We start from the raw sequence: 26,119 nt of genomic DNA on the forward strand, positions 1-26,119 counted from the left end.
TTTCACAAAAGTTTGTTGATCTACAGGAGCGCGCCACTGCAAAATGGCCTGTCACCAGCCCAGATGTTGATGGGACGTCGCATTCGCACTAATCTGCCCATGCACTAGAACCTGCTAAAACCAAAGGGAGCAGTTAAAGTAAGGCAAGCCAAAGAGGGAGGAGAAAGTGAAGCAGAAGAAAAGGCATGACAAAAGTGCAAAACAGCTGCCTTACCTGAAGCCGGGGGACAGAGTCCGCCTTCTGGACTACTCGACAGGAACGTGGACACAGCAGGGACTTGTACAACAGGAGGTTGCACCTCATTCTTACCTCATCCAGACAGATCGTGGATCAGCCCTGAGGAGAAATCGTGTGGACATCCGTCTACAAACTAACTGCTCCGAGACTGTCACACAGCCACCAGAAGTGACAAACACCACTACGGGCAACAGAGACTGTCCGAGTTCCCTGAATACTACTGACTCTGGTCAAACCGTACCCAGTTCACCAGCGGTGAAACACAGACCCAGCAGGATGGTTAAACCACCTGAGAGACTGATAGAATCCTGCTGATGGAGTTATGCACTATGGGGGGAATATAAAAAAAAAGAAAAAAAAAAGGGTTGGAAATAAATAAGTGAATGTTTGTAACTGTGGTTATGGCAGTATAATTTATGTTTGGTTTTGAATATCTTATACTGAGAAAGCAAAGTTTGATGCTTACGGTTAAGCTAAAGTATTACTTAAACAAATGTTGTTTATTTGTTGTTATGTGGTAATGCAGTTACTTATTTTGAATGCATTTGTTTAGAAAGAAAATGCTTTGCTTCTAAAGGAAGGGAGATGTGTTGATAAGGTTTATTGGACTACGTTACCCATGAGGCTTAGCGCCAGTTAGAGGGAAATAGCCTACACGAGAGCTATGAGCGTGTAGCCGTGTACAGGTTGGACTGCTAATGCAATAAAACAGGTATAAACATATATAAGGAATGAACATAACAGCTACGACCAAGGGGATGACGGCGTGTCCCCTCATTTCATCTTCTAACTTGCTATCGTCAACTTATTCTGGTCAGCAGAGCTCATTTAACTGTTAACTTGAAGCCTTGATAACAGCCAAGTACGTTTCACTGCAATTTAGCAAGCGGCAAATCCTGGTATAGTAGCTGGCTACTCTCGTGCAACGATTACTGAATATATTATTTTGGGTTTGTGTCTCGTGGTCTTCCGGCCTGTGTGTGTGTGTGTGTGTGTGTGTGTGTGTGTGTGTGTGTGTGTGTGTGTGTGTGTGTGTGTGTGTGTGTGTGTGTGTGTGTGTGTGTGTGTGTGTGTGTGTGTGTGTGTGTGTGTGTGTGTGCATGCATTTCCATGTATGTTCGTGCGCATGTGCGTGTGTGTGTTGTGTGTGTATGCGGTGTGTATCTGCGTATTTGCTATGTATGTATGTATCCGTTCGCGAGTGCTGTGTGTGTGAGCTGCAGGCTGCTTGGCACATGCGCACATAGTAACTTGAGTAACTGGTGCGACAGGCCTGCTATTGTAAGATGTCTTCTCCCCAGTCCCTCTGCCCCTCCTGCATCTCCAGTCACATCCGCCAACCCTCAGTCTGGGACTACTCAGCTCCTCTGCTGTTTCACGGTCATCACTCAGCATGAGATTGAATACATCCTAAGGAAGATGAAGCCCTCCACCTGTGACCTGGACCCATTTCCCTGCACCCTGATAAAAAAGTTACTCCTCTGCAATAAGTCCCATGATCACCAAAATCATCAATCAGTCCCTCCGGTCTGGCCATGTCCCTACGTCTCTGAAAACCGCTTTCATCAAGCCACTACTCAAAAAGCCCAGCCTTGACCCCGAAGCACCTGCCAACTACCGCCCCATTTCCAACCTCCCTTTCCTATCAAAGGTGTTGGAAAAGGTAGTTTCTGCCCAACTCCACAACCACCTCATAACAAACAGTCTTTATTTGTAGTTCCAGTCTGGTTTCCGCTCTGGCCACAGTACGGAAACTGCCCTGGTCAGGGTCACCAGTGCTGATGACTGCTGACTCTCCATCGCTTCTCATCGTTCTTGACCTCACCGCAGCATTTGATACTGTGGACCACCACATCCTTCTACACCTCCTTCACTACTCCATCGGACTCTCTGACACTACCCTGGCTTGGTTCACATGATATCCCTCAGACAGAACAGAGTATGTATCCCTGGGTGGTGCTAAATCAGACAAGTGACACACTCTGTCACTTGTGGTGTCCCTCAATGATCAGTCCTTGGCCCCACCCTCTTCACGCTATACATGCTCTACTTTGGTCGCGTCATCAGCCGGCATGGAATATCTTTCCACTGCTACTCTGATGACACCCAACTTTACATAAAAACAAACCTAACCCCCTCTGCAGCCCTATCCACAATTTACACCTGCCTGGAGGAGATAAAGGCATGGATGGCGGCTAACTTCCTGCAACTCTGTAGCTAAAAAAATGAAGCCATTCTTGTTGGCCCTCCACACCAGACCTGGTCATTCACTATCACCAGCATCACCTTCTCTGGCCACGACATCCACCTCTCATCCTCAGTCACTAAACTCTGTGTCAAAATGGACCCTCACCTGACCTTTGAGGCCCACATTCAACATCTTTGCAAAACCTCCTTCTTCCATCTCAGGAACATTGCAAAACTCTGCCCCATACTCACTCTCCCCAATGCCGAAAAACTTGTCCAAGCTTTTGTCTCCTTCAGGCTGGACTACTGCAAAGCACTCCTCATCAGGATCCCCATTCCCCAGCAAGAACATCCAGCGGCTGCAGTGCATCCAGAATTGTGCCGCTAGGATTCAAGGTTTCCCTTCTGTCCCACCAGTGCCTTCATGGCACTGCCCCCCTATACCTCAAATAACTCATCACCCCCCATCCCTCCTCACGCCATCTCCGCTCTAGACAGGCCAACCTCCTCCAGCTTCCGAGGACAAGGCTTCAAGTCTGTGGAATGCTTTTCCTGACCACCACAGACTGTGGATTCTTTTAAAAAAGGCCTGAAAACCCATCTTTTTAGAAAAGCCTTTGGCTAAACTACTATTTTAAATGTTTTTTCTGTGTTTTTCTTTTCTTTTTAATCTAGTTTTAAAGGCTTTGATTTTGTTTTTATCCTTTTACATGTGCATTGTAATACTTTGAGGTCATTGAGTTTATGTAAAGTGCGTTATAAATAAAATGCATTATTATTATTATAAATAGGAAGCTTGCAAATGAGCATTTCACTCAACAGAAATAGTAAATACACACTCAGAATGAGGAATGTCCTCCCACACATGATGAATAAATGAATTGTTTCAAATAAACATGCTTAGCTAAACCAATGAGCTTGGTGTTTTGCTTTCACAAATAGGTTATCGTCTGCGTAAAAACCAAATCTGTCCTTGCACATCTCTCCCCTACGTCAATTACCCCCCAGACAGTCAGACTCATGTTGATTACAAAAATAACTTATTATCACAACTAAAATGTGTTAACTGCGGGTGGCCTTCAAAAGGTAACTTAGTATAATTGTATATTTAATAGCAAGTGGAACCTAGTTTACGACAAAAAAAAACCAATGTACGGCAGCTCAGCTGGAACACTTATCGTTGCTACTGCAACGCTGTGGTTTGGAGCAGAGCTATTACTTGGAGTAAAAGCTGGTTAACTAATTTAGGCATAAAATAGTAAATGAGTGAAGTGCACTATTAAGGTGATACCTCCTCATCTAGGTTTGTGCATATCGTTATATTCGATAACCTGGCTCCGCTCGCCTACGTACTTCAATTTTAATTTCCCTTCAGTACTAGGTCTGTATTGGTATATTCGCTGGTTTTCTGCACACCCTTTGGCCTTTCAATCAGAAAACACAGGGAGTGGCTGAGAACAATGACGTTGATGTCGTGCGCTAGTTTGAGTTGTAGTCGCTAGCGATTGGTTATGGCAGATCCAGAGTGGTACTGGACCGATCAAATAGTTTTAAACTCCAACAGACACACGTCTTCAGGTGAGTTAATGTTTGTCAATGGAGAGTGGCCAGACTCTCAGTGCAAATTAAATGAAGTACGAGAGACTGATAGGACCAGGCAATACAATAACTGGGGGGCCGGGGGATCAGAACAAATATCGATATGACACAAACATCGTTCCGAATGTTTGTGTCATAAAATATGTAATTTTGGTTGTTATTATTTCTTCTTGATGTTTGACCATTCATATTCTTACTTATGATTTTTTTCTTTGTAAAGCTCTTTGAATTGCCTCGTGTTTGAAGGGTGCTCGGTAATTCAACTTGCCGTGTCTAATATTTTTCATTAATTTTCATTTGTATTTTATTTTTCTGAAACATGCTTTTTGCATTCATGTCATGTTGAAGATAAATGTATTCTATGGGCTCTGAAGCCCCCCAACAAGGTGGGGGGTCTCTCCTGTTTCATTCAAGCGAGAGAGACCCAGTTGCACGTGTTTTTCAATTTGTGAGCTCAGCCAGAGGACCTGACTCCTTAAACCCCACTGCCTTTCCACCTGGCTGGAGGAGGCAGAATCGACCATGCAGTGAACTCTAAACACAATGATCTACCACACGTCGTTCACAAATATTTAACAGCCCCATGCAAAAAAAACGGATTGGTCCTGAAACAAAACGTGAAAAACGTTTTGCTTTGGTACCTTCATTGTCTTTCTCTGCAACCTATTCATGTTCTCCACAGTGGGTGAAAATGGTCGTCAATGTTGGCGGCGTTGTGGCCGTGGTGGTCTTCTATTGTGTCATTCTGTTGACTGGGATCTGGGCTTCTAAGAAGGCCAGGAGAGAGGAAAAGAAATGCCAGACCAGCAAGAGCGAGGTCACCATAATTGGGGGCCGGAACATAAGTCTTTGGCTGGGAAGTTTCACTATGACAGGTGAGTTTGTTTGTTTGTTAAGTGCTACTGCATTTAGCCTGTCTTTGGCATCATCGTAAAATATTGTGTATGTGTTCTACATGCCTTGCTTGAAATCTTGGGCTTTGTCTGAAACTTAAAATGCGTTTTATGTGTTCATCTGTAGCAACATGGGTTGGAGGAGGTTATATTATGGGCACTGCTGAATCCATTTATTCCCCCGAGCTTGGTTTTGTCTGGGCCGTTGCACCTTTTGCTTACATCGTCTGCTTTCTTCTAGGTAAGATTTGGGTTGAACATAGCCACAGCTGTCTGAAGTCTATTTGCCAACATTAAAGAGTTTGTTGCAATTATCATAATAAAATATCTCTCTTTGTGTTTTGGTCCTTAGCCGGATTGTTTTTTGCTAAACCCATGAGATCAAAGCGCTACGTCACCATGATGGACCCATTCCAACGTTCCTACGGAAACGCCTTCACCGCAGCATTGCTGATACCTGCACTGCTCAGTGATATTTTTGTTATTGCCTGCATTCTTGCTAGCCTGGGTGGGTACCCCCCTAAGTTCCCCTAAACACTCTTAATATTTTGCTTGTGATCTCTGATTTGGTGTTCTTTGTGTGTTTCAGGGGGAACTATAAGTATAATCCTAGGAATTTCCTCCACCATTTCTATCTGCGTCTCATCCGCGGTGTCTGTCATCTACACATTGATGGGCGGCCTCTACTCAGTGGCCTACACTGATGTGGTCCAGCTCTGCCTCATATTCATTGGCATGGTAAAAAATACATATATTGGGATAAGAAATTATAGGATCTAGTTGTCTGACTCCCAGAGTAAAGGTTTTGGGTTCTATCCTTTCACTATCCCGGGCCTATCCCCGACCTGCTCTTCTTTGACATATTTCTGTATTCGCTGTAGTACGCTTGGATATGGAAGTAAATCTGTGCCATCGGATTTTGAAAAAAATAAAAAGCCATTGAATTCTAAGCACTAAATATATGTATGCATTGAAATAACGTACCTGGATTTTTTTTTGCCTCTGAGTTTCACTCTTTAAATTGTCAAATCATTTTCAGTTTTATTTTTCAATGTTAAAAAATTCAACTTAAATATTTCCAAAGTCGCCAAATTCCACATGTCAAAGTCAGCTGCAAAATTCAAAGTATGAAATTCAGCGTTAACATCGGGGGACCCAAGGAAGAGCAATCGATCCTAGATGCTAGATTGCGGTCAAGCAAGGAGAGCGAGCGGGTGTTACACAGAAATCTGCTACCGAATAGTGTGACCCCAGGGGGCGATGTTGCATATTTTCTGCAACATGTACGAGTTTGAAGCGTAGCAGTCATGAAGTCGTTCATGTGCGGAAACATGCACAAGCTTAAAACGTAACGTTTGTATCGTCATCGATCACTCGAATTGCGGGGATATTCATTTGGTGACGCCGCGCGCATGTTAAGTGGCTGGAGCAAAACGGTTGATATGCCTCTGTGGTGGCATAACAAGAGCGCAATGAGCGCGCAGAGCCAACACTATTCTGTACCAAGTGACATGATACAGATATATAAGGATGACAAATTAAACGAAGGTCGCTATCGGGCGGTTCTAACGTAAGCAAAGGGACCTCGGATCGCCTGAAATTGGTGCCCCAATAAATCTTGCTCCATTACCTACTACAATTCCCCTTACGCTGCATGTTAATCCAGCCAAGTCACTGCAATCACACACACACACACTTCACGTACAGGCATTAGTTCATCGTTTACTTCATGACGTTGATTTACCTTTGAGCATTCCCTACAATAGGCTACTGTGTAAAATGCTGTTTAGAATGAACGTTTGTATCAAGAAAGAACCAGCGAGTGATGCTCTTATTCCAGCTCTCCTTGCTTGACCGCGATCTAGCATCTAGGACAGTGGTCTCAAACTCAACTTACCTGGGGGTCGCTGGAGGTAGAGTCTGGGTCAGGCTGGGCCGCATCAAGTATTCCACAAAATAGGAGCGCCACTGACCCAATCTAAGTTAATGATCGGGCTATAATTAGATCACGTTGGCTATGTAATCGCTGACAACAGGGGACATTTCATAGCGGTTGGTGGAAACCGGGACATTTTAGGGTCCTTTGTTTTTTTGTCGGGACTCAGGACACGCAACTCAAAATTGGGACGTTCCCGGCATAACCGGGACAACTGGTCAGCCTATCACAAGTCATAAAAAAGCGTGGCAAGCCACTCAACAACGCGCGGGCCGCACTTACACTAAACTTTGTCATGTAGGGGGCCACAAAATATCCCGCGGGCCTCAATTGGCCCCTGGCCCGTGAGTTTGAGACCCCTGATCTAGGATAAATTGCTCTTCCTTGGGTCCCCGGATGTAAACATTGAATTTCATACATTGAATTCTGCACTTTACTTTGGCATTTTGAATTTTGGAACGTTGAAAATATTTAAGTTGAATTATTTAACGTTGAATATTTGTTTTTGATTTTTTGAACCGTGGATTGAAAATGATTTGTTGAAAATTGACAATTTAAAGAGTTGAATTCAGAGGCATAAAATCCAGATACGTTATTTCAATGCATAAATATTCAGTGCTTAGTATTCAATGGGTTTTTATTTTCTAAATCCGATGGCGCAGATTTACTTCCATACTTGGATTAAAATGGCCACCAAAAAAACAAAACTTATTAGTGGAATCAATCATGTGCAAAAAGATATACATATACCAATAATAATATAGATAAACTATAACCAATGTTAATAATAACCTCAAACTAAAAGTAGTGCATTCAAATTTCTGTCTTTCAGTGGGTCAGCATACCATTCGTGCTTCTGAACCCTGCATCCGTGGACATCTCTCAGACCGCCTTCCTCAACCAGAGCAACCACACCTCATGGATAGGGGACCTGAAGCTGGAAGATGCTGGCATATGGGCTGATATGACGCTGATATTGGTGTGTGTGTGTGTGTGTGTGTGTGTGTGTGTGTGTGTGTGTGTGTGTGTGTGTGTGTGTGTGTGTGTGTGTGTGTGTGTGTGTGTGTGTGTACACTGATATTGCATTATTTTTAATGGGTGAATAATACCAGCCTTTGAACCATAAATAAAGATGAGCTATACCAAGCAATGTGCCTGCTGGAAGACTACTATGGAGCTCAGCACTCTATATAGTGTGTCAAGTATTAGGCAACACCCTGACGTCTGTGGTCATCTATTGTATGTCGCTACGTTGTAGGCATTGGGCAGCCTGGCCTACCAGGTCCTGTACCAGCGCCTGCTTTCTGCAGCCTCCTCCACTCAGGCCCAGCTCACCTGCTTTGTAGCTGCTTTCACATGCTTTGTGCTGGGGATCCCTTCAATTCTCATTGGAGCGGTGGCTGCCTCTACAGGTAGGTACATGTCAATGCAAGTGCTCAACTTTTAAAACACTCACAAATCATTGCCCAATTGGTGTACCACAATCTTTACAGCATTTCTCCTCACTACTGTAATCTGCCTTCATAAATGAAACACACTCTCCGTCTGTCCGTTGTGCATCAGACTGGAACCAGACAGAGTACGGTTTGCCCTCTCCTTATGAACGTGGCGATGCACCAAATATCTTGCCACTTGCCCTGCTGTACCTCACCCCGACCTGGGTGTCCGTGTTGGGCATTGGCGCTTTGGCTGCGGCGGTTATGTCTTCCATGGACTCTGTGCTGCTCTCCTCTGCATCAATGTTCACCCAGAACATCTACAAAAGCACTTTAAGGAAAGGGGTATGTGTGTGTGTGTGTGTGTGTGTACATAGCTGCAGATGTAATGTTGAGGTTTTCCCTTTTGTCCTGATTACCAGCGTTCTTTTTTTCCCTTTGCAGGCGTCAGAAAGGGAGCTTCTGTGGGTGATTCGCACTTGTGTGGTGTTGGTGGCAGCGCCCGGCACAGGCCTAGCCTTTGTTCAAGACAGTGTGGTTTACCTCTTTGTGCTAAGCGCTGATCTGCTATACTGTGTTGTTCTTCCTCAGCTAATCTGTGTGCTTTTCTGCCGTCATGCTAATATCTACGGTGCCATTACCGGCTACGTAGTGACTCTGATGCTACGCCTGATGGGTGGGGAGCCGGTACTAGGGCTGCCTTGTGTCATCTACTACCCTGGCTGGAGGGAGGTGGATGGGGTTATCAAGCAGTACTTCCCTTTCAAGACTCTCGCTTTTCTGACCTCTTTAGTGTGCATCCCTGTGGTGTCCTGGCTGGCCCGTCTGGTCTTCACTCAGCATCTCCTGCCTCTCTCGTGGGACGTCCTGAGGGTGTTTAGAGAGAAGGAGCAAGCAGAGGGGGCAGCCCATAATGACCGAGCAAAGAGACCAAACTCTGCTCTGCTTGAAACACCGTTATAGACGTCTATTACTTTCCTATCAGAAGAGCAAAGCTGCTCTCACAAGGTTATGGAATTGGAGATTGATTTGGTTTGTATTTTTCTGAACTAAGTTTCTGTTCAGAAAAAAAGGCCTATAAGTGCCTTCTATATTATATTAACTTCCTATCTGTCATAAGCCTAATGCAGCAAAGTCATAACGAGAAATGGGCAAAAGTATAATAAACAGTTGACAACTGTAACACTGTTTTTTGATACTCCTAAATGGTGAGCGGAATGGGAAGGGGGGGGGGTAAAGGGGGACAAAGCCTTGTTTTCTGAACCATCCATTGTCGTTCTGCCTAATCTAACGTTTCTATGGAATTTTCACCTGATTAAATCATTGTAATTAGAATCGAGAACTGTATGAATAAATTGTCATTCAAACACTACCTGTTCTTTTTGTGTAAAAATGTAAAAATAATAATTAAAAAAAAGTACAAAATAGTATACTTTATTTTGGAAAAAAATAATATGTAATGGTGCGGTATTTGGTAAAGAATAAGATGTTTGCATTCAAATAAATTCTATCTATTCTGTACCTGAAAGCTTAGTACCCAAAAGGCCAAGAGTGGTATTAAGGTACGGTTCCAATAGCCACGCTCCCTGACAGTACAGCTGCTCCTGGTCTGGTGCCGGCCGCCAAAGGGCCAAGTATCAAGTATGTTGTGTCAAGTGAAAGCTGAGGTATTCAGAGGGCTTTGATGAGCCTATAACAACCAGGAGGAACGCAATGTAAAACAGGGAATCTTATACGTTACTGTGGGTAGGGGAGCGGGAAATGGCTGACTGACCCAGCAGATGTTTCACAGTAAAGGATGGTGGCAATTGACTATGACCTGTGGAAATTGTGTGTTGCAAATACACTTTTTCATGCGGCAATATCAATGTGTATATACATTTGAGTATGAATGTGTGTATCAATTATTTTTTGTATGTTATATGTAAAGTATATATATATATATATACATATTTATAAATATATATACATATATTCTCTTTTTTTTTCTAAAAAAACTATTTTGTTCTTTGCTTCTTTGATCAAAGTGCTAAATAACTGGACTGAATGCTTATCTAAACAAGTCATCCATGGACCATGACAATATATCATGGCTATGTCGTTTATTTCAAATAGGCCTATATTGTATTTTCCCTTATCGTCAGTATAAAAAATAGGCCAATTGGCGATTTCAACCGAAAAGACTATACATGTTTTCATAAACAGTCTTGAGCCTCTTGCTTAAAGCTGCCAACCGAGATTAAGTTCGGCTGCGGATATTGGGGGTTCGAACCAAGATCCTCACTGCCCTTTGGCTGCAGAACTTCTCTCTCGCACACGCACACGCATACGCACGCACACACACACACACACACACACACACACACACACACACACACACACACACACACACACACACACACACACACACACACACACACACACACACACACACACACACACACACACACACACACACACACACACACACACACAAAGATGTTTGAGTTACAGTTATTCCCCAGCTGCCTTCAGCCCTTTCTGACACAGAAACCCCGTTTTATGCGTTGACTTATTGTTGTATTATTCGTCACGGTTCTTCTGCTTTGATACGAATTTTGTAAAACGTAATATGTATCGTTTTTTGTCTTATTGAGCAGCCTGTGCGTGCACCAGTTGTAATGGTACACGTTGGGCAGCAGGGGGCAGCTCTGAAACACATAGTACCTACTCTATAAAGTGGCTCTCTGGATAGTGGGCCATAAAGCTTTATCTAACACATAGAATATCTCAAATGTAAACCAAAGAAACGAATTTGTACAGATCAATTGTGGTGATATTTCCTTTATATTCTGCTGTGATCTTTTATCGGCCCATATTATTTAAATGTATTCATACATGGGGTTAGGTTCAACAACGACGAAGACAATTGCCTTTTACTCGGCTGTGGCTAAAACACGTCCATTATTAGGGATTCAAAATCATAATAAACAAATAACATATGGGCCTTGCTCGGATGCCATGTAAATAGGCCATAGCTTCCTTGGTAGTTCCTACTAATTCTGCTAACATTGATGTGGGACATACCTATGTTTATAATATAGGACTATTTCTGCGAAGTTGTATTAATGGGGCTTTAAAGTGTCCCCCCCACACCCCCCTTATGTCTGTAGCTCTAGATCTACTGAACCATGACTGAAATACAGATATAAAAACAGCGTTCCATACTTTGTAAAATGTAGGCCTACCTACTGTATCTCCATCAGTGTTGTGTCGAGGCCGCTTGAGGGAACGGATGAATGAAGGATAAAGGCCATCATAGTTCAATTTGCACGAAGCTCCATTTCGGACTTTACCTTACACCGAATCACGTAGTCTTACTATCTAGTGCACGAAAACACTGCAGTGTAAATAAACTTTTGAAGCGATCCCCTCTTTCGTCAACTTCAGACGAAACAGGCGTCAGTAAAAACACGTACCTTAGCATTGACTCTTTGATATTGATTCATAATTGACAAGCTTTATTTTTATGCAGTGCTATAAGCACCGCATACAGACAGGGCATAGCCTTTATCGTTGCAATTGTATTTAATTCAAGTAATTGACCCGAGTCAATGTACTGAACAAATTTGAAGGCGTTTAAAATCAGATGGGATATTTTAACATTTCAACCCACTATTTTACTTTAAATGAATCTATTTTTGCAGTAGCCTAGTCAGCTAGCACATTTTCAGCCCTTGTCCATATAGCATATTCAATTACTTATTCTATCATCCGAATAAAACCAATGTTAAGGCTATATTAACATGGATCACTGTGTTCTGGTCGTAGCCTACTCATTGTTATGTTTAGGTCTACCAGGGCTTTAAACAGCTCGCCGATCTGCTGCGGGATCCACTCCGTGTTTTCCTCAACGCTTTTAACCACCTTATCCGTAGCACTGTGTGAGTGTTTCTGTGAGGGAAGCCGACTCTTGTTTACAGCAGTGATTCTACGAGTGGACACCGACAAGCCTACATAAGGCAAGTCGTTGGATTTCAGCTTGTACTTTGTGCTAAGGGAGTCTTTTAAGGAAAAATAACAATAACCAACTCTGGACGGCTTCTGGGATATAGGAAATCTTCCTCCAGTCTGGCGAACACATCATCTGCTGGGAGATCCATTCTCTTGCGTGGCACAATCATTTTTTTCAGCTGCAAATTCGGCGGACTGCATTTACTGCAAGGATAAGGCCACGGCTCCCCTCCATGGATTAGCCCAAAGGTTTTCATTCATTTTGTTTTTTTTATTCCGGACACCACTCTGCGTGTTTCAGCGTGTTTTTCCATTAAACTAACGTATTTTCCCCGTAGAGACATTTGCTCGGAAACAGTGAGCGGCAGTGAGGGAATATTCTGGTGTGCTCACAAACATCGCCCTTTTACCACCAGGGCCGCATTCTGCTGTGCTTCAAGAGATGGAGACCGAGGATGTGGATTACCATCTTGGATCGAGTCAAATCTGTGGCTTGTGTGCCCCACCGGCAGACGTCGAATTGTTGTGTGCTGGGCAACAATAACAAACTGTTTTAGTCGATTTGTTCTCGTTCATTTCCACCCAAAGGAATTGGGTATATTGGATGCTACTTAAGGATTTGAAGGGCTGTAGTCTCCTACGACCTGTTTGGGCTCGATCACACGTTGCTCTTATTTTTAAGGCTATACACGCCTATGTACTGAATGTTTCAACAGACTTCACGTCGTCGTTCGAGTGATTTAATTTTCTTTTGGAGCAGTGGCGATTAAATGAAAGAACCAGGAATGAGATCTCAAAGACGGAGGAGCAGCACGACCTTGTTTTGGGGTCTGATGCTGTCTGTCTTGACTCTGCTCTGCGTTCGGCCAAGCTGTGGAGAGAGTGAGTATTCAAATATGTTGTTCCTCTTATGTATATTGGCTACATTTATAACCAATGACTATATTTTACACATCCCATGCACGACAGTGTTTGTGTGGATGTGTAAGTGAAAGGTGCTGTTGTTGACGTCAGTTATTGATGCAACATTTGTTTCCAATATTGAGGATGTCATTCCATTTAGGTAAATAATTGCGTTAAATAAGGTGTTTTTTTCTACAATATAGGCTCTTTTAAGAAAGTGTGACATTATCCCTATAATGACTATTGCAATGTGTTGAGTAGCCTATATCATGGGTGTAGGGTTTGTTGACGTTTCATATGTTGTAGGCTATATTCCTGTTGCTGCATAAATGCATAACACAAAACAATATCTCCCAGTTTCCTGCAGACACATTGGCTTTTACAGATCTATGTTCTAGTTTCTGGAGCAGTGGTGAAGGTTACTACGACCATGTGGCCATTTTGCATTTCAGTGTGTCTGCGCATGAACACGGAATATCCTAAATGTGCTCTTAGTCGAAGATGGTTTGATTCAATATTGAAGGAATACAGCCCAAAAATATCGCACACACCGATTTAAACAGTGTTAACTGCAAGGGCAAACGGCACACACACTTGTATTCAATAATCAACCCGCATGTTTTTTCATCAACATAAATATATTAGGCTACACGTTGCAAAATATGCCTACTACAGACCATATTGCATGCGTCTTCCTTTTTTCGTTTATTCAACCAGTGACCACCTGGCCTTTTGATTGCTGTGTTTTGACTGAGGCATGTTAAAGCCTTTAACTTCTATAATAAAATATATCTGATCCAATCACTGTTTCCTGTGGTAAGATATATTTCCATGTCTCTGGAGTTCAACGTAGATCTATTCGTTGTGTAGCTCATATATTTGCAACTGAATTTGCATCGTTTCTGGGAAAGGTTAAATTCATGTTGTTATCTTTGATGTTAAGGTGGGTTTATGATCACTTTGAATGACTGGGTTGACTTGTTTACGTTTTATCTATGTTTTACCGGTCATTGTTATTTGTTTGCAATGACAATGGCAATTAGAGAAATGGGCCCAGGCAATATTTATATTTAATATTAAATATATGTGATGTTAAAATATAAATACACCATAGGTCTATTTTCAAGTTCAAATAAATCCCACGTTTATAATTTATTTTATTTGAGCATTGTTCAAAACAAGTTCTTATTTTAAAACCACCTCCTTGAGGCCATGGGTGGTGTTCACACAATGTCAAATAATAATCCGATGACAATCTCTATTTGATCTCCTACTTTTTGTTCAGTCAATCATTGCCCATGAAAGTCAACAAAACCACACGGCGTTGACAGAGGTACGGAATATTATCTTTTGAGCATTGTGCCCTACAGTGTGTCTTGTTGATATACTTTGACGTGGGAATGAGGTATGACGGTAAACCATGACTATCATGAAAACATCCTAAAGAACAATCAATTGAAAAGAGATAGAAAAACTAAATGTGAACTCCGATAACCCAACCAGAGAAATATGCGGTTTGTCTCTGTGTCCAGCTGAGCTAGACACCGATTGAATGTATGAGTGTAGGTGTTACTATTAAGCTTTGAGTGTCTTTGGTCTGCTGACTCCCAGAAGGAACACGCAGTTATGGTGACTCACCACCAGAGCATCTTTTTTGAATGACACTTAACAACCTGTGGCCAATCTCTTTGGTAATCTAATGGCAAAGACAGAGAACTTAAACCCTTACTCTAATCCCTCCATCTTTGTATACCATGTATCAGGTGACACGCCGTACGTTTTAAAGGCAGGGTTGCAATTCAGTCTCTTGATCGGCTGAATTCTGGTCCGAGCATCCGATATTGAGGACACAACGAGGCCTCCATTAAGGAGCGCTTAATCTTTCCACCAGTAAAATGTAATTAAACTCCCCTTTTAACTTGTACCACAGTAAACTTTCCAAGCTGTGGCTTTCAAGTACACAGCAAACAAGTATTCAGGACTCTCATAGAAAAAGAGGGAGGGAGAGAGAGAGAGAGAGAGGGGGATAGATAGAAAGAGAGGGAGACTGACTTGGTGTTTGGAAATAGAATGAGCAAAAATACACTCGTCGGGGAAACAGACATGGTTTTGTTAAGTGGAAGAGTAGTGAGTTTGTGAAGCGTTTTATTGGCTTTTGCATTTCACATGGCCAGTTTCTCTACAGCGTGGATGGTTTGGACTCATGCTTCTTCTTACTTTGGATCATCAGTCTCCGCGATTACATTCAAACAGCCCTCCTTAAATAGATGTGTTGGCAGCGACATCTGTGCTGGCGACGTACAAGAGTAGAGACACCTTTTGCAAGACTCCCAGTGGACCTGACTTTGTTTCACTTCTTTATCGTGATCGCTCCTGCAAAACCTGAATGGCTCCAGCATTGTCACAATTTTTTTTCAATACTCTATCCCTTTCTTTGGCATCTTGGCTGAATGTTTGTTTTGTTTGTGTCTTTTGTTTTGCGTCTCAGAGTTGGGGGCAACTATTTTCAAATTCCTATTTTTTCCATCTATTGAGGTAGGCTCTGCCATGTCCTGCATTGTGTGCTTTCTTTTGCTCTGATGACAACATTGTCAATACAATCACACTGAGAGAATTGGTTGAATACATAATATTATCAACGTGAGTGCTTATTGAGGTCATCAAGGACTCACTCACTCACTGCTTGTGCTCCAATGCACTTGTTAACAAAAGGGAGAATGTTTGCCAGCCTAACGAGCAGTGAGAAAATTGACTGGGTTTCGGGTCAAATCGGGTTTGGCGTATACCGTCAAACGATGAGGACATCTTGGTGTGTGTGTGTGTGTGTGTGTGTGTGTGTGTGTGTGTGTGTGTGTGTGTGTGTGTGTGTGTGTGTGTGTGTGTGTGTGTGTGTGTGTGTGTGTGTGTGTGTGTGTGTGTGTGTGTGTGTGTGTGTGTGTGTGTGTGTGTGTGTGTGTGTGTGTGTGTGTGTGTGTGTGCGCACACACACACACACTCCAGTAGGGCCCCACATGGTGATCGCGTGAGGCCCCGTACATGCCCCTGTATGGCGCTGGGGAAGTGTGTCACTGGGCTATTTTGTGAACGTGCACTGTGCCATGCTGTCCTATTGCTCCTAGGGGCTGCCAGCTGAGGCTTATAATGCTTAATTAAGCTCTTTATTTCAAGTGGGCTACCATTTGATTTGCTCATACAGTCTTTTGGCCGGTTGCATTATCATACATGATGTGCTGTCTGCCTAATGGGTTTGAGGGAGTCGTAATGTTGTGCTGGATGAATGCAATGTTAGTTCTTCTAGATCCAAAATAAAGCATATATTTTCATCACAAATGTATATGGCACAAACAATTGTCAGATGCAAAACCGAAACATAGTGTATGAAATGTATGACTCAAGTAACCTACATGCATAAACATCCACTCATTTCTTGCTGTAGGTTCAAGGACAACTACAACATCTCAGAAATGATTACATACAACTTTACCTACAGCACACATAGTGCTGTATCAATAGCATTGTTTCTGTTTCATTTTTTAACTATTCTAAATCATACCCCATTTGACAAACCTGAACTTGGATGTAATCAGTTTCGTAAACCTTTCATTTCAACATTATTGACTGTAACTACTTGAAAGTTAGGTTAGGAAAGCATTACCCCAGGAGCGGGTATTTCTTACAGCATCACTTTTTCAATCTTCAGAAATAGTGTAGAGTACCTAAACATCTCATAGGGCAATGTTCCGTCAGGTTTATTTGTAAAAATTTGTAATTTACTGAAGTATATTTTCTGTTATTACTGCATTGCATGTAATGCTGTGTGCTTTCTCTGGGTTAAGAACAGGCTTATATTTATTCTGTATTCAAATTGAAAGAACTTTCATCATCTTTTTCAATTTCTCTTTTGAATTTTGAAATGTGTTTTCGGAAACTGCCTAAAGCTTGTAGCAGTTCTAGTCTTTTGAACATAACGCATGAAAGGTTTGAATCAAGTCTCAGCATCAACATCAATGCAACGTGTACCACAAGCATCTAATTAACATAAAAGTATCTCTCACCTAGAAGATGAAATGGAATAAAGCAGTACAGCATATCTTAAATCATAGTTAGTGGTGTTGCACCATCACAACAGCAAAGGTCATTGTATTTGAAATACTTCTAGTTGTGAACAGTGCATTCTTTTAAGTAAGTCAACGCTGCTTTGGAATTTGGTCAAACACTACTTCCAGGAAATATTAAACTTGCTTACTTCCGTTGTTAATTAAAAAAAAAAAGTCTACAATGCCAGGCATGTTTGCATTCACGTAGCCCTGCTTCCGCTTTCAAAGACGGGAGCGAGAGAGAGAGACTGCTTGTGAGGGGGCAGGAATGGCAGTGTAGTGTTACTGTTTGGGGTGAGATATGCCAGTAGTGTTTGAAGTGATAGCTACTATAGGGGAGTGTGCCACCCAGACCAGCAGTCGGATGACTTCCAGTATGTGGGGGATTAGGGGCGTTGCTGGCAGGTGTGAGGGGATATGACTGGGCTGTTACCAGCTCTCCTTCGGATATATATTTTTTCATAGTCATTAACTGGAGAGCATCGTTATACTAAATAACATTTTCAACCAGTTCCGGTGTGAGGCACATATTCTTCAAGACCTGGTTGATATTTGATCGTCCTATTTTGAAGAAAGTGTGTTATTGTTGAATGGTACAATGTTTTTTGTCTTCGTAGAACAAATAACTTTTGTCTATAGCATTTTGATAATAGCATATAATATGTAAAGAATCAAATGCTATAATATCGGAAAGGCTTTCATTTTACCTTATTGTAGATGGTTCTCAATAATAGTATTAACATTGACAAGCTATAGATATTATTTATCCCAGTTTCAGATTCTGTGGCTAACGGAAAATAACTCAACCATTAATGTCTCCTAGTAGCCATGAACCCTCTTATTGGGTTGGCCATCATAGCCTTTCTAATCCTGTGGGAAGAGCTGTTTGGTATTTTAATTTGTGTAAATATTTCCAGTCATTGACTGCTCACCTTTCTATTGGTGTACTTTTTGTTCATGTTTTAACAACTTCTTAAAACCATCCGCAACCTGATGCCTCTCCTTTGTCGACCAATGAAACCATCAGCTACCTGACACCTCTCCTTCCTGACCAATGAAACCATCAGCTACCTGATGGCTCTTCCAGTCCCTCCAGGATTTCGCAGGCCTTTTTTGAGTTTGTCGCGGCCTAAAATGCCTGATGAGCTTTTCTAAAAAGTTGCGATGAAAGTTGCAGTGTTTTTAATGATTTTGTTGCGATTACAGTGCGAGAGGAAGTGAAAGTTGCGATAAAAGTTGTGATTTTCCTGATGTTATTACTGCAATTTTCCCAGTGTAATTTGTTAAATATTAAGTTATTACAAAAATAAACATTAATTAAAAGAACAAAAACACTTGAGAAATGGTCTTATGAATAATTGATTCTTTCCGCACTGGCAATTGACTTGGATGCAACAGCCTGTGTCAGTGATCTGCCTCGTCGTCTGACATCCTGCCTGCAGTTCTGTAGTTATGTTTCGCGGTGGCAAAATGCTTATCAATGTAAGATTTCCGCTTATTTTCATCCACAATATTGCATGCAGTGCAAAATAATTTTCCCCTGCTTTCATGTAGAATAGCAGGATACTGCTTTTACAATTTACAATCAGGGTATTTAGCAGACGCTTTTATCCAAAGCGACTTACATCGTTTAATACACACATTGACACACCGACGGCAGAGTCAACCATGCAAGGCGACAAGCACATGCTGCATGAATGCTTGAATCGCTTGAAGTAGTAAACACGAAAGTAAGGCGGAAGGTAGTTTGTCGACATCAGTTCAAGACGACGCCCCTGATTGGTCAAATTTGCAGGAAAGTTGCGGTGGTTGGTTAAAATTGCGACACCGCACTCAATTCGCGGTGATTGGTTGATGTTGCGTTGAAGTTGCAAATCGCAACGTCGAGAAATCCTGGAGGGTCTGCAATTCTTGCTCAACAAATGACGGTTTTAATATTTGGGGCAGTGCAAGTCCACTGTGTGTGTATGTGTGTTGTCACAGAAGTGCATTCAGGCCTCAATTTGTGCGACCTTTACTCCAATTACTACATCATGTAATCATTAATTACAGTTTTGTTGTCAAACTGAATTTTAGGCATTGCTGCCCTTTTAGGTTCAACAGCAAAATGCAAGAATGTCTGGTGGCTTTACTGCCAGCAAATGGCAGTTCAATCCCTTGTTTCAAGGAAATTATTGGAATTCCTCGTACTTAACGTGCCTAATTAGAGGAACAAGGGACAGCAACCAGGAGTTTCACTGTTGCTTGCTTATTTTGTGATATTACCATGGTGCAGTGCTAATGAAAGGCTGGTTAAACATGAATAGCCTATTGTAATAACTACAACTGTGAACTTTCCCAAGAAAGGTATCGGTGATACAGACGTCAAACAATCTGATCTGGTCCAGAGTCCAAACTGAAAAATTCTCCATTCCCAATTGGTCACCTCCCCTGTTTAGAACATAAATATCTGAGTGTGCTTCAGATGTTAATGTCTGATAATAAAGGTATCAAGGCATCACTGCAGTCTCCCTCTCTGCTCCTCCAGTCTGTATAGCCAGACACCCCCTGATTAGATATATGTCTCCGTCAGGAGGTGGCGCCCATAGTTTTTTTCTTTACTAACAAACAAATTAGTCTTTGTATTTCAGTGGACCCTCCCCCCTTTCAATGATGGCTGGAGGAGCAGGAGAACTCAGTAAAACAAAGAGGACATGCACCTCCATTGCTCCGAAGCCCGGGGCATTTGTGGAATTTGGAAAAAGCTAATTGTTTTTTTCCTGAAGTAATCATTTCCGTTCTAAGTTTGTAGCTGCCCAAACTGTGTGTGTGTGTGTGTGTGTGTGTGTGTGTGTGTGTGTGTGTGTGTGTGTGTGTGTGTGTGTGTGTGTGTGTGTGTGTGTGTGTGTGTGTGTGTGTGTGTGTGTGTGTGTGTGTGTGTGTGTGTGTGTGTGTGTGTGTGTGTGTGTGTGTGGCTACTGTTTCTGGTGGCAAAATGTGAACAATGTTCTTCCAACCGTTGGCCACCTTTTGTCAACACTGAAGTGGATCCTCCTCTGCTTTAGGAAGACTTTAAGAACGCGTTTCCACTCTGTTGCAGAGCAACGTGCACCACCCATTGTTTTCCTTTTATACTTCTTCCGTAAAGGGGGGATGGCTTTTGTCGCACGATTTTGACACGCTTCCCGATATTTTGGCCATGTCTCTCCGTGGACACTGGTCTTTGGTTAAGAGCTTTGAACGGCCATGTTCTGGAGCCGTGGTTGTTTGTCTCAAAGGCGGCCGTGTGACTGGGCCTGCCTGTCGTCAGAGCATCCTAAGCCGCTCTAAGAACATTAAAGGGTTAGCAGAGAGGTTAGCCATCAAGGCTTAATGTTTCATCCAGTGCAAGGACACCTCGTTAGATGCCCTTCTCCTAATCACCGCCTGTTTGTTTTAAATACTCCTCCATAATAGTCGATCTTACCGCTCCAATCCAAAGGTCTGGCTTTCTTTAAGTCAGTTTGTTCTGCAACTCCATTGCTGCTGGGCGTTTCCTATTATTACCATCCATTACAACCAGTTTGATGCTTGTATTGTTTTTGCTTTTGCTTGTGTTCCTTGGGTATTGAAAAGTGTTTTTGTGATCTCGGCTTTTCTTTTCCTACCTAGGAGTATTCACATCATCCATTCATCTGTCATTGAAAATAAGGCGAAATTAGCTGTTGCTCAAACACTAAAAAGGGAAACTGCCGTGAACAACATGGGCCACAGATGAGTCTGGATCGTTTGCGCTCTCGTGTAGATATCATTTTTCAAAGGTGTCATAAAATAAAATGCATAAAATATGATCATTTGCTTTCTTGATCATTATAATAATCATAGCGTGATACTAGTTGTGCATAGAAATAACTGTTTGTAGCGTGTGCACCTGAAATACTTTCTCGTTTCTCCAACCCTTCTCAAACCATCCTGAAGCTCAAGCTAACCCCCGTCTCTCTCCGTGCTCTGTCTGTTCAGTCTGCAGTCCCAGCATCGACATTCGTAATGACATCAGCGAGCTGAGGCGCCTGGAGAACTGCACCGTGGTGGAGGGCTACCTGCAGATCCTCCTCATCTCGGACAAGACCAGCACCCTCAACCAGGAGCTGCTGCGCTCCCTCAGCCTGCCCAAGCTGACCGTCATCACGGACTACCTGCTTTTGTTCCGCGTGGCCGGCCTGGACAGCCTCAGCACGCTGTTCCCCAACCTCAGCGTCATCCGGGGACGCAACCTCTTCTACAACTACGCCCTGGTCATCTTCGAGATGACCAGCCTGAAGGACATCGGTCTGTACAACCTGAGGAACGTCACGCGCGGGGCCATCCGTATCGAGAAGAACCCTGAGCTGTGCTACCTGGACTCGGTGGACTGGTCCCTGATCATGGGCGCGGACGGCAACAACTTCATCAGTGGGAATAAGCAATCCAAGGAGTGCGGAGACGTCTGCCCCGGCATGATGGAGGACAAGCCGCTGTGCGTGCGCACCCAGTTCAAGGAGAAGTCTGATTACCGCTGCTGGACCTCCAACCAGTGTCAGAAAGGTACGTGGGAGCACATTATTGTTGACAAGGTGTCCTTTAGGCCCGCCTTTTCAAAGACAATTTAAAATGGGTCCATGCCCCATGGTCCCGTTTATTTAGTCAAGTACCTTTTTTATTTTTATGACTTTCGTTCACGTGTCACAGGAAATAAGAATAGTTTGTTTTGCCTTTATTTGAACAGCTTTGGGGTTATTTGCCTTGCGTAATTATCCACCTTTTGTGTGGCATGCTGTGGCTCTTTGTGAACACGTCTTTGATGGAGTGACCTCTGTTACCCTTTTTAAACTCAAACGAAATGGGACTTTTGATGAACGAATGCCATTTCATCTTTGGAGTGTTTTTCCTTTGTTGAGTCATGCTGCTGGATTGTCAGTTGGTCATCCATTTCTGCGGCTTGTTTATTGGAGGTAGGTTTCCTCTCAGATCATGCCATTTGAGGAGTGCGTGATGGCTCCGTATACAGCCCTGAGGAACGGTAAGGCTTACTCTGTTGAGGTTAAACTGTGGGGCCAAAAAGGAAGCTAGTCTACCTGTCTGGACTATGTCTGTTCAATATTTGCCTTAGGGACTGTTTGCAATTTATGGAAAGGGGTACAGAGAGAATTCTGGTGGAGAGAGAAAGTCATCTCAGCATGACAAGGCATTTTGGAAGAGTTCAGGAGAGGGTCATTTCTGTTTTGGTTGGCTTTTTGATCTCTTCTAAAAATTATTTTGGAATTGTAGTCTGCTTTCAAGGTTTCAATCTTCGGATATTCGTTATTTTTCAAAGCAAACATCTGACTTCCCGATTTGTGGAAGAACTAAAAGGAAAAATCGTTCCATTCATAGTGTGCATCTTTCACTGCCTTAAACGTAGCAGGCAGACCCCACTCCCCAGAATCTATCTTGCATTTATTTTATCACTGGGATATTCAGGTGAAATGTAACCTAGCCTTTTACCCACACTCCCCAAATATGCGTAGACGTTAAATATCTTTGGAGTTGCCTTTCTTTGCTGTCCAACAACTCATCTGTTTATCACGTGCAGTCTCATTTGTTTCCCTGCACATGTTCAATGCGGCAAAGATATTTTTTGCTCCACATTCCTATGGTGTTTACAAAAAAAAATTCAACACATGACTGTGAATATCTTAAAGTCAATAGGCTTTTTGTTTTTGTAAAATAACTATTTTATCAGAAGGCTTTTATACCCTGATTTGAGATAAGACAGATTATATTTTTGAATGAATGACGCGGTTTGATATGCTATCATGTTTCCTGTATGTTGATAAAGGGAATTCCCATTTACTGTACCACTTCCCTTAACATTCTCTCCATTTCACTTTTCCCTCCTTTCTTAATTTTTGTTTCACTCTTTTTCTTTCTGACTTCCTTACTCTGCGAAACGCACAGTAGCCTTGTGACTCATGCCGATACGTCTGTGACGGGGAGGGTACATAATGTTGACCTGGACTTGGAAGGAGCCCATAAAGAAAACATGGCCGCTCCTCATCTGGCTGCCATGTTCCCTGACGCTGTGTGAAAAGATGGTTGACATTTTTTCCCATGAGCTCTTTGCTATTGAGGAATTGTGTACGATTACATCCCTATACCCCCTCTCCTCCTCTCTCTTCACACTTAGAACAAACAGTAGAAATCAACCTCTGCTTCCTTCCTTTAGCTGCAGCCACTGTTTCTATAGGCCTGTAAGGCTTATCATTGTCCCCGGGACCCTGGGGACTTCGTGTGCTGGTTGTGTTAAAGGGGTGAAAAGAGCTGCTTAAAGACACTCCTAAAGGTCCATTTAGTCCAAACAGAACAAACAAGGCATAAAATACACCGATGAAATTGTCCCGTTCAAAACTATTTACATCAGCCACAACGCGAATATGCAGCATTTTCAAAAAAGAATTGCGCCTGTGAAAAATACAAATGTATTCATGTTTGCAGCCAAAAGTGAAAACAAAGTTATTACTGCGTTCAAGACAACTCGTAAAAAACTAGCCAGACTTGTTCAAAATAAATTTGGCTGCTTCCTACTTTTTCTACAATTACAGGTCGGAAACGCCGTTCTCAGTTGAGAGGTCCGACTTGACCTCAGCAACAACATCCAACATGGCGGCCTTCCTCATTGATGGGAACGAAATTAAAAGTGTTTTTTGTAGCTTTAACACATAATTTCATGTGTAATTACGCAATATGTGTTTTGCATCATTAATATTTCGCTCTGATTAATGCAATATGTGGAATTGAGCAAGTATTTTACAGATTTTAATTAGCTAGCCAGGTCTGTCTCCTCTATTCACATGATTCCAAAAGAAGCATACATTGCTACGTCCTTTCCCTAAAATATCTTATTTATTTAGAGCAGGGGTTCTCAAAGTTTTGACAGCTGAGGGCCAATTTAGGAACCCAAAATTTGACTGAGGGCCGGCAAAGGAAATAAATGTAGGCGGGAAACGCCGTCAGCATCCCAGTTGTGAAAAGAAAACATTGCACCGTGGACCTCTTGGAGTGAGGTCAAGTGAGGTCTAAATCACGAAACTGAGGTTCATCCTTTCAAAGTAATGTACAGTCGGATAAAAACTAACAAATAAGTAAGGGATAATGCCCGACGAGGTGTCCATTATCAGGAATTAATGGACGACGTGGAGGCGTGAACCGTCCGACGCGAAGCGGAGGACTGTTGCCTCCGCGAAGTCCATTAATTCCTGATAATGGACACCTCGAAGGGCATTATCCCGCTTATACCACGGTCACTTACCAACGGTGACCAAATTAAGACCATTAATTTATATTTTCATGCGTTTTACAATCCGAATATAAAGTTTTCCACAAAACATACATTTGTTTGCCTGGTTACGCCTGAGGGTCTGACTAATACCCGGAACCACCATTACACGCCCGTTGGGTTCTCATGCAACGGAAACGTTGTTCACTCCTCCAGTAATTAGGACGGGCCATAGCTACGACTTTAGAACGGGAGGTAGCGGGAGGTATTATAGTCCGCTCAGCTTTGTTTTGTTTCCCGTTGCTATGGTTACTACTATTTTAGAGACGATACGCCAGCTAGCGCATTAATTGAGAACGGTAAACAGACAATTTGACGGAACTACTTTTCCAGGTGTCCGTATATCAGGAGTTAATGCACACCCTGCATCCAATCAGAATCGAGTATTCCCGCAGACCGTGGTATAACAGGATTTAATTGAAAGCTAGAGAGAGTCGACTTTTCTCTTTATATTTATTTATTATTATTATTTTCTTTAACTTACTTTAACTTGTTTCTGCCACCATTGGCCCGCGGGCCGCACTTTGAGAACCAATGATTTGACCAAGAGGATTCAAATAGAGTTTCAGACACTTTAAATTCAAGTGTAAAACAGTGTAGCGAGTCGTAATGAAAAGTTGGTGCGCATTTCTTAATACATCAATACTTTGTAGACCATATTTTTTAAGGGTTAGTTCACTGTTTTTCAACTAAAAGTAGGCTATAACTCTTTCTGGAAAAGCTTGTATCCAAGACAACGCTGTTGCTACTGCACAACTTAATGTTCTAAAAAGAATGATTGAGGCTTTTTCGCAAAATGGATATTGCATCATATGTGTACAGTGACAGTCCCGTTCTGTTTCATGATTTGTAGTTATTATATTGGAAAAAATCACACTAAACAATGGCGTTCAATTTAAAAGGACCTCTAGGCTTTATAAATCTGACGAAGCGCAGACTTTCTTTCTCTCTCGTTCGTTTGTTCGTTCGTTCGTTCTTCTTCTGAAGTCTAGATGTGTCAGCCTCCTTTCTCCTCAGAACCCCCCTCCCCTAGGCTCCACCCCTCTGCATAATTGCCTTGTTTTTCCCCCAGTGCAGATGTTCCTTCAAGGGCATAGAGTGGTTTGCTAGTCAATACAGACCAGGCTCCTCTTTAATTACAGCACACAGGAGGGGGGGGGCGGGGGGGGGGGGGTGCTGTCTGCTGGTACACGATGCTGGCCTCTGGGCATTCTGGGCCTCATGAAACAAACAAGACTCCCTCCGTGTTCCAGCAGATGCACACAGGGCCGGTTTGGAAGTCTCGCTTGTGGCTTTAGATGAGCCAGATGCCCCCCCCCCCCCCTTTTTCTTGTAGTGTTTTGTAGTGAATATAAACACAATGGGGACCGCGGACCGTGGAGGGGCTCCCTCACCGTGGAGGGGCCCTCGGTGAGGGGTCTTTCTTTGGGAGGCGGAGCAAGAAGAGGAAATGTCAGGAGAAATGTCAAGCATAGGAGCTCAGTGGCCAGCTGCCGCCGGGCATGTCTGCGTGCGCGTCAGACTC

General features: G+C 42.7%; 2 protein-coding genes across 2 annotated transcripts in view; both read left to right on the top strand.

Annotated features, from left to right (window-relative positions):
• The first annotated feature begins 3,675 nt into the window (after window positions 1-3,675).
• On the top strand, window positions 3,676-9,649 carry LOC130389239 (high-affinity choline transporter 1-like). The gene is made up of 9 exons (XM_056598929.1): window positions 3,676-4,003; window positions 4,707-4,899; window positions 5,045-5,158; window positions 5,270-5,425; window positions 5,507-5,655; window positions 7,686-7,832; window positions 8,112-8,265; window positions 8,417-8,634; window positions 8,734-9,649. Exons 2-9 carry the CDS (start codon window positions 4,716-4,718, stop codon window positions 9,250-9,252), a joined length of 1,641 nt encoding a protein of 546 aa, XP_056454904.1. The 5' UTR covers window positions 3,676-4,003; window positions 4,707-4,715; the 3' UTR covers window positions 9,253-9,649.
• Window positions 9,650-12,157: 2,508 nt separating this feature from the next.
• The window catches only part of igf1ra (insulin-like growth factor 1a receptor), a 178,868-nt gene continuing 164,906 nt past the window's right edge, over window positions 12,158-26,119 (top strand). The window contains exons 1-2 of the mRNA XM_056599055.1: window positions 12,158-13,164; window positions 21,261-21,824. Of these exons, the coding sequence (XP_056455030.1) occupies window positions 13,053-13,164; window positions 21,261-21,824 (676 nt within the window). The 5' untranslated portion in view covers window positions 12,158-13,052. The remainder of the gene's footprint in view (window positions 13,165-21,260; window positions 21,825-26,119) is intronic.

The sequence above is a fragment of the Gadus chalcogrammus genome, chromosome 9, assembly GCF_026213295.1.
Source record: "Gadus chalcogrammus isolate NIFS_2021 chromosome 9, NIFS_Gcha_1.0, whole genome shotgun sequence".
Lineage (NCBI taxonomy): Eukaryota > Metazoa > Chordata > Actinopteri > Gadiformes > Gadidae > Gadus > Gadus chalcogrammus.

Bases quoted from the DNA above. Each gene is read 5' to 3' on its own strand.
- LOC130389239 (XM_056598929.1), top strand. From the start codon at position 4,716: ATGGTCGTCAATGTTGGCGGCGTTGTGGCCGTGGTGGTCTTCTATTGT. The intron at 4,900-5,044 runs GTGAGTTTGTTT...GTTCATCTGTAG, and splicing joins GGGAAGTTTCACTATGACAG to CAACATGGGTTGGAGGAGGT. The intron at 7,833-8,111 runs GTGTGTGTGTGT...GCTACGTTGTAG, and splicing joins CTGATATGACGCTGATATTG to GCATTGGGCAGCCTGGCCTA.